The 8,737-nt window shown below is 35.2% G+C and overlaps 1 protein-coding gene across 22 annotated transcripts in view; it reads left to right on the top strand.

The window, feature by feature from the left end:
* The window catches only part of PCM1 (pericentriolar material 1), a 120,682-nt gene that overhangs the window by 75,240 nt on the left and 36,705 nt on the right, over nt 1–8,737 (top strand). For 8 of the 22 annotated variants that reach the window (XM_027772335.1, XM_027772334.1, XM_027772331.1 and 5 more), the window contains 4 exons: nt 691–855; nt 3,084–3,140; nt 6,240–6,412; nt 7,235–7,366. In XM_027772335.1, coding sequence (XP_027628136.1) covers nt 691–855; nt 3,084–3,140; nt 6,240–6,412; nt 7,235–7,366 — 527 coding nt within the window. The remainder of the gene's footprint in view (nt 1–690; nt 856–3,083; nt 3,141–6,239; nt 6,413–7,234; nt 7,367–8,737) is intronic. The other 14 variants (XM_027772339.1, XM_027772348.1, XM_027772347.1 and 11 more) reach the window with 2 other exon arrangements.

Genomic DNA, 8,737 nt, shown 5'->3' with positions numbered 1-8,737 from the left:
GACGTGTTTTACCACTGAGCCACTGTCACAGAGTGACGTGTTTTACCTCAGCCACTGTCACAGAGCGACGTGTTTTACCTCAGCCACTGTCACACAGCGACGTGTTTTACCACTGAGCCACTGTCACAGAGTGACGTGTTTTACCTCAGCCACTGTCACAGAGCGACGTGTTTTACCACTGAGCCACTGTCACAGAGTGACGTGTTTTACCTCAGCCACTGTCACAGAGTGACGTGTTTTACCACTGAGCCACTGTCACAGAGTGACGTGTTTTACCTCAGCCACTGTCACAGAGCGACGTGTTTTACCACTGAGCCACTGTCTGGCCCTACGTCCAGCTCTTTAAGACAGGGCCTCTGTTGTCCACGCCGTCCTTGAGCTTGCAGTCCTCCTACCTCAACCTCCTCAAGTTGCTGGGATTACAGGTGCATGCTACTGCACCTGGTCCTTTTCGTTATATACTTGAAATTGAGATGTACTTGCTAAAACATCTCAAGGGACAGTGAAGTGTTAAAATTTATTAGTTATCCCCTGCTGACAAAGGTTATCGTAAAGGTATATCCCAGATGTATTATTTACTGTCTTGTATTCTTTTTATACTGGGGCTTCATAACATTCTAAATGGAAATCAATTTTCCTTCAGTTTGAGTTAGTTACAACTGTTAACAGTTGTCACTTTTTTTACTCAAGGGTATGAAAGTGCCAGTATGTCTAGCACATGTGAACCTGGCAAAAGTAGGAACAGACATTCAGCCCAGACTGAAGAGCCTGTTCAAGCAAAAGTATTCAGCAGAAAGAATCATGAGCAGCTGGAAAAAATAATAAAATATAGTAGGTCTGCAGAAATATCCTCAGGTATGTTCTTTTTTGGTTTGTTTTAATTTAAGGAGTTCTTAATCCTAGATTTGAAAAGCTTTGTTGTTGTGAAGAAAGTTTTAAAACTGGTCTATCACATTTTTATCATGTGCAAGGATTTATAGGAGAGATAACAGTATATATTTCTTGGTATCAAGAAACATGAACTGGAAATATTGTTATGCTTTTGGACATACTTTAATAATTTTTTTTCTAAACAGTAGTTAACATCAGTGTGAACTCTTGTTTTGAGATTCTGAAAATTCTAAGAGTTGTATGCAATCATATCACTCTGCCTAAAATTTTTGGCTTCCTCACGCCTGTGGGGTAAAGTCAGAATACCTTATTGTAACATACATGGTCATCACGGATTTGTACTGCCCTCTGCCTTGAAGTTTATTTTTTCAGTGGAATTGAGCTAAAGTTTTCCCATAGCTACCATGCTGTTTCTTGCCTCAACAGTTGTCTTTTCTGCCTCAACTGTTTTTTTCTTCTGTAATCCCTTTTCTCTGCTGGATGCCTACATAAACTTTTATATCTACAACCATGAAATTGTATCCAGATCCAAGCTAGAATAGGTTCCTTCGGCTTGTCTGAACATGTTTTGTTGTCTATACCATATGATGTAGCACTTACCTGTCTGAGTGTCTGTATGGCCCTTTTGAGTCCCTCGGCAGCAGATAATACTTTTTCATGTTTGTATTTTGACCGTGAGCATAATACCTGGTAGGCTGTCAGTGAGAGCATTTATTCAATGAATGGTGTCATATGTATTTGCCACCATTTTAGTTTAAATATGTACTTGCACTTTTATTTGTAAAGAATAATTGTATCTCAAAGGAATAGGGAGGAAGAGGCAGTAAATACAGGCTCATAATCTCTGTTGTCAGTAAGACCCTGGGTAAGAGTGATAGTAGCTACTGTTTACATCATTGCATTATTATTATTTCATGATCTACAAAATTAGTGTATTTTAATTAAATTATTTACAATCTCAGTTGAGTCTCATAATATTAATTTGTTTTATTTCCATTTTCCAGATGACGGAACACCGTTAGGCAGGGTACCTTTCCTCTCTAGCACTAGTAAAGCCAGTAGTTACCTGACGTAGACTCTCTGGAAAGCTTCAGAAGCCATGCCCTAGTCCAGTAACTGCACATGCAGGAACCCATCCTAAGGAAATAAGAGTGAGGGGCACGGCTTTTAGTGTCGTCTGAGCAGTATGATTTTTACTATATAGAAACAAAAATTTGAATGAAGAAGACTAAAAATATATGAAAATGTTAACAGTGGTTTTAGCATCATTAAACTTGTCTGTGTTTTCTAAAACTTTTGGAATGAGTACTAGTTTTGGAGACAGAAAATAAATAGCACATTTGTTTGTATTTTGAAATGACATCAGAAAGCTCATAGTACTAGGCAATGGTAGAACTGAATTTTGAGTCCTGGTCTCTTGCTAACTTCAGAATCCTTTCAGCAAAAATATTAATTCTGTTTTCCCAAACCAAGCACTTTTTAAAATTTTGTGATTCTCATTTTCTTTAGCTGTCTATACCAAATAGTATCTTCAAAAAGTTAAAAGTTGGGTGCAGTTTGGAGAAGGGCACTAAATCAAAAGCCTTAATAAATAGAGTATCAATTACTTAAATAATTGATAGTTATAGTATTTCAGACATTATTACTATCACATGGAATAATATTGAATTTTGGTGAATTTAAAATATTCAGATTATGTATGTATACATTTGTGTATACTTATATATACACATTTTTAAAAGATTGTTTGCCGTTTTAATTATTTCCCTAAAATTCTTGAAAGCATGTGCTAACACTTTTTGTTACTCTACCTGTAATATATGATTATATTACAGTACATAAGACTGCTAGTATTGAGCAGGGCAGTCCTCTTCCTTGGGCTTTCTGAGAGGTTCATCTAGATGTGTAACGCTTCCAACTACATGATAGGAACTTACTATAGTACTCACTATCAGTCACAGTAATATAAGTTTATAGGAAACCTTTTAAGATTTTTTCCTGGTCAGTTTATTTTAAAATAGAGGATTGGTTGAGTGTATCTTGTGATTAACAAACATTTTAGTTCAGAGAAGCAATTTTAAAGAACTTTGCTTATTTCTTTTTTTTTTTTCATTCACTTATTCATATTATAGACCCTGTCTTTACTGCTCATACACATTTTATGTTCATCCTGTGTCTGCCCTTTCCTACAGCACATGCTAGGAGAATACTACAGCAGTCTAACAGAAATGCATGCAATGAAGCGCCAGGTAACAATCTGCTTAGTTTTGGTGTCCACTTTTTGTTTTGTCATTGGTCCTAAAATCCTTAGTTTTATTTTACTGATTGTTTACATTTAGGTTAGTGTATAAATGTTATGTGACTGTTGTGAAAAATAATTTCATATTCATAAACTTCTGAAGGTTTTCATTTATAATTTTTGGTTGGTAAAATTGATTGTTTTTCTTGTTTTTATCTTCTCTTAGTTTGTGTAACCTAACCAACACATTCATAGGGTGATAGAAACCTTTCTTAATGATTTATTTGATTTGAAGTTATTTACTTTATATTTCTTAGGTGTTTATAAAAGCATTAATATTTTCGGAAACAAAAATTTTTATATTGTAGTTGTTTATTTTTCATTAGTTCTTAACATCTAAAAAAAGTAGACCATCAGACAAAAACAGCTGAAATGCAAAGACAGTGATAAAGATCATGGAAAATTCTAAAGATTTCAAAATGCTATTTTTGTCTTTAAATGCGGTTCATTAAAAACAGTTCTGTATGATTTAGAATGATAAATATTCTTAAATTCCTGTAACTATATATACGTGAAAAATAAAAACCTGCTTCAGCCTTTATGGTGATTTAAAGAAGTAAAAGAAGGACCCAGAACTAACAAAGCTGAATTTATCTGGCACTTCCAGAAGAAAAGAGCCCTGAAAGTAGGATAAAGACAATATGGGGCTAGAAAAACCTGACAGGAATTTTTCTAGCCAAGACTAATCAGTTTTAATCTAGGAGGAGTAATTAGTGTAAACATTTTATCCCTTGACTGTAGAAGGGAAGGATGAGGCTATATTTAGGATAACTTATTACTTGGGAATAATTTAGTTTATAATGATATGTAATTTGGAGTGATAATTTTGTCACATACAGAGATATTTCTGGGTTTTTTTAGAGAGATTTTTACAGTAGGGTGCATGCGCCCACCAGAGAGAGAGGCAAAAAGCGAGATGTCCTTCCCTAGGGAGATGGCCACGCCACAATCCATTCTCATCCATTCTCCTCTTGGGATCTTGGGTGGGCGTGCCCACACTCGCAGCGTGAATTTTGAGCCACCATCTCTAGGACTTGAACTGTGGTCAAGTATGCAGGAGTCCAGCAACATAATCATTACACCATGTGCTGATTCCATCACATACAGAGCTATTAATGATGTCATTAAATACACTTTGTTCTTACTGCTTTGAAAGAAACATTTTCAAAATTATGCAACTGATCAAACTGCAATATGATATGTATTATAAATGGAAAGTTTGCATATCAAATCTATTTTCTTATCTGGATTTTTCCTGTAAGTAGAGATTTCTTAGAGGTAGTTTTAAATCCTGCTTATAATAATAAAGTCATTTTTGTAATAATACATTTGAACATCTTAAAACTTCTGGCAGAACTTTTGTAGATCACTTCATTCTATACATGTAGTTGTCTGAGGCATGATAACAAAGTTGCATGTTCACAGTTAATATTTTATACTTGTAGAAATTGAGGCCTGAAGATGTTAAGTTACTTAGATAATTGGTGGGTACATTTCCATTAAAACACGTTTCTTTTTTCATCATCTTATTTTTTTCTTAAAAAAAGGATTAAATTTTTATGCTCTCGACATGTAATTTGAAAGTATAAGTGTATTAAAACACTCAATATTTTTTATTGTCTTTCTTGAAAACTTACCACTGATTTTTTATTTTTTTTTTTTATAAAACCTGATTACTTAGCCACTTGAGGTTCTAGTATTGCTCTAGAAAATTTATAGAACTATTTGGAGATTTTTTTTGGTATCTAGAAGAGCTATTTGGAGACTTTTCCCCATAAGGAACTCAAAATGTGAACAGTTGCTATTTGTATTCTTTAAATGAAGAGTATAACTATATGCTTAAGAGCAGTAATTCTGTGTTGTCAGCAAACATAACAGAATTGTAACTAAATAGTAAAATGATGCCTGGATACTATGAAACTGGAAATTGAGTTGGGTTACTGCCTGCTGCCTGCACAGAATATAAAAAAATAAACTAGTGAAATTGGCCTGTTATGCTATAGTTACAATTTATTTATTGGCACAACATGTTTCTAAATGATAGACAAGATTTGAAAATTAGTTGTCCTTGTTAGACAGTCCTTAAGATAGTGGCCTTGGGAACCAGCAGTTAGCGCAATGGCTATGTCGCTGGACTCCCACGTAGTCGACCGCGGTTCGTGTCCCGGACCCGGTGGCTTAAAACTCACGCCGGGCGCGTGTGTGTGCGTGCCCAAGATCCCGAGAGGAGAATGGAGGAGAAGGGATTGCGGCGTGACCATCCCCCCTGGGGGGTGATTTCTTGCTTTCTGTCTCTATGTCTCTCTCTGTCTGTCTGGCGAGTGCACGTGCCCTACAGTGAAAATCTCTCCAAAAAAAAAAAAAAGATAGTGGCCTTCATGGCACCATTTAGCTTGTTCTCAACATTACCAAAGTTTTCTTTTACTTTTTTTTGCAGAGGTCTTTGCTATAGGGTGCTTGCGCACGCCAGAAACACAGAGAGAGACAGAGAGACAGAAAGCGAGAAATCACCCCCCAGAGGGGATGGCCATGCCGCACTCCCTTCTCTATTCTCTTGGGTTCTTGGGCACACACGCACATGTGCCCGGTGTGAGTTTAAGCCACTGGGTCTGGAACGCGAACCGTGGTCGACCACATGGGAGTCCAGTGACATAGCCATTATGCTAACTGCTGGCCCCAATTTTCTTTTTTGTAGTGACATTTATATCAGCCAAAAAAGATAATAATATTTGCATTTATTTAAAGTGCTAATTTTTACTTATTTTAATGAAACGTGTAATATTTTCAGATCGTTTTAATTGAGAAGTAATACATGGTAATGGTATTCATGTATTTCAATATTTCTTTAATGTATAATATTTCTCTTGATACTTTAAAATTTAATTTTTATCTTGATAATTTTAAACTTCTCTTTCTACTTTAAAAGCCCAGAAATAGAGTCATGTTCTGATTTTTAAGTAATTTAAAGCTTAAAGTAATGACAGAAGTTAAATAGATACAGTCATGAAGGTATTTTATCATTAACATCCTGGTCTTTTATGTCTTCCAGAAACTGGGAGTGATTTTTCTATGTTTGAAGCTTTACGGGATACTATTTATTCAGAAGTAGCTACATTAATTTCTCAAAATGAATCTCGTCCACATTTTCTCATTGAACTCTTCCATGAACTTCAGCTACTTAATACAGACTACTTGAGACAGAGGGCTTTATATGCATTGCAGGTATCTGGTACTCAATATTCTTTTTTCCTACTCTCTTTTCACCTTTCTTCACGATTAGCTTGGTTGCTGTTTGCTTTCATAAACTGAAGTATGTCCTTACTCTCTCTATATTTTTATGTTTTCTTTTCCCTTTTTTTCGGTAGTGGATGTTTGTGCTTGCCAGAGAAAGACAAGAAAGAGCTGGAGGGAGAAAGCATCCCTCAGTGGGGTGTACTCGTGCTGCGATTCCTTTGGAGATATACCGCACATGTTTTTCAAGCCTGTGTTGGGGCCTGGTTCAAACTGTGGTTCTGGCTCCCTTAACTAATGTGCCGTGGGGCTAACCTGTTGTATTTTTTGTTGACATTTTATTTAAAACTCCTTGTATATCTTAAGTAGCTCTTAGTCTTTTTTCTTTTTTTTTTTTTTTTAACAAATTTTGAGTGTACGTGTGTCTTTTTTTTTTTTTTAAGCTTACTTATTTTTAAGCTTATTTATTTCATGAGGGAGGAAGGGGAAGGAGGTTTTGTCATAGCACAATTCACTGCCCAGCTAGTGAGAATCACAGGTGTGTCTATAGGGACACCTGGCCTGCTCAGGTCAGCCTGGGAACTGAACCTAGAGTCTCCTCTTACGACTCCCATATCATGCAGGCATCCTACCATCTATGCCACTGTGGCCAGGCTCAGTGCTTTATCTGTAACGTTATTTCGTTTTTACACTTGTTAGGTAAGAAGTACTACATTTGTTCTCCCATTGAATCTACATTTAAATTTATAACATAAATTTGTGAGGAAGCATATATATATTTTGTATAAATAACTATCTTGTTTTCTTACTTAGGACATAGTATCCAGGCATATTTCTGAAAGCCATGAAAAGGAAGGGAAAAATGTAAAGTCAGTGAACTCTGGGACTTGGATAGCATCAAACTCAGAACTTACTCCCAGCGAAAGCCTTGCTACTACTGATGATGTAAGCTGGTAGTGATTAGTGAAATGTAGACGTATTTTCAGTATGCCGTACACAGACATTAAACGGGTTATTGTCAAATTGTGAGTGTACTAATATAATGAATTTTAGCTTTTTGGGAAAAGCTGAGTGTAATTTTTTTGTGTGTGTGAGACATAAAATGCAATAAAAATAAAGCAGCAAACACCAAAAATTATGTATAAGTGATGGATTATGAAGTCTAAAACAGACACATTTCTATCTTTATTATTCAACATGGGGGTTGACTTCCTAATCATTTAATAAATGTATGTTGTGTTTATTAGGGCCATCAGTAAATAAGACAACAATCAGACCTCAGTAAATTTGAATAAGTAAATACAAGATAAATCAGGTCATTGGATAAAAAAGAAGCCTAGATAAAAGGAAGCCATTCAGGAAAAAGGTGTAATTTAATTTTCTGACTGATAGAGAAAATTTTGAATAGAGAACCTAGAAGTGGAGAAGAGTGATGAGAAAGGCATAAATTCAGTAAACTATGTTCTCCAGTTGGCACATAGTACGTTGTTAGTTGAAAGACTTACTGGCAAATCTTCTAGGATACTGAGGATATAATACTCCATGCATTTGGAAATCACCTGTTTAAGGGTTCAGACCTTGTAAAAGGTCTATTGTAAAAGATTTTATGTGGTCCTGGGATAGCATATGTTTTCTTTTTCTTCTTTTTTTTTTATTTATGAAAATTCTGGCTCTTAGAAATTTGTGGGTAAGAGTGCCACAATTGATTAGCAGGTGTTGGCTAAACAGAGTTGGAGAATGGAAGCATTTTGCTTCCACTGTAAGTTAAAATGTTAATTCTATAAGGTTTTTTTAAAATGATGGTGTTTTTTTTTAATTTAAATTTATTTATTTACATTCATTCATTGTACTTCATTACAGCATACAAAATGAGATTTTTCCATCCAGAGTACACTGTATATTGTCTCAATCAAGCACATCAACATACATTATTGTCAACAAATAATTTTCCAATTCTTGTTTCCTGTATGTTTTGCCTTTTTTTTTTTTCCCATCCTTGATTCCTTATCTCTTACCCTCTGCTATCTTCCACTCTCTTCCCACACTTTCTCTGGTATCTATGTTTGCTTTCTATACTGTTTTCCTCCCACATGTTATTGAATCACTGAAGTTGTTAATTAATTTAAATATTGTCATAGCAAGCACAGCTGATATATACATTTCCATGAACATAAGTCTAACTTTAGGCATCCTATAAAGTAGCACCTAGCTGGGGCTAAATATCTTACTGCAGTCATCGAATAGACATATTTTTTATTTTCTGAAACTTTTTTTTTTTTAACTTAATTTACATGCTTTCCCTAAGCATCATCAAAG

The sequence above is a fragment of the Tupaia chinensis genome, unplaced genomic scaffold (genome assembly GCF_000334495.1).
Source record: "Tupaia chinensis unplaced genomic scaffold, TupChi_1.0 Scaffold000271_1, whole genome shotgun sequence".
Classification (NCBI taxonomy): domain Eukaryota; kingdom Metazoa; phylum Chordata; class Mammalia; order Scandentia; family Tupaiidae; genus Tupaia; species Tupaia belangeri.
The sequence above is the reverse complement of the archived record's forward strand: the minus strand, read 5'-3'. Positions and strand labels throughout refer to the sequence as shown.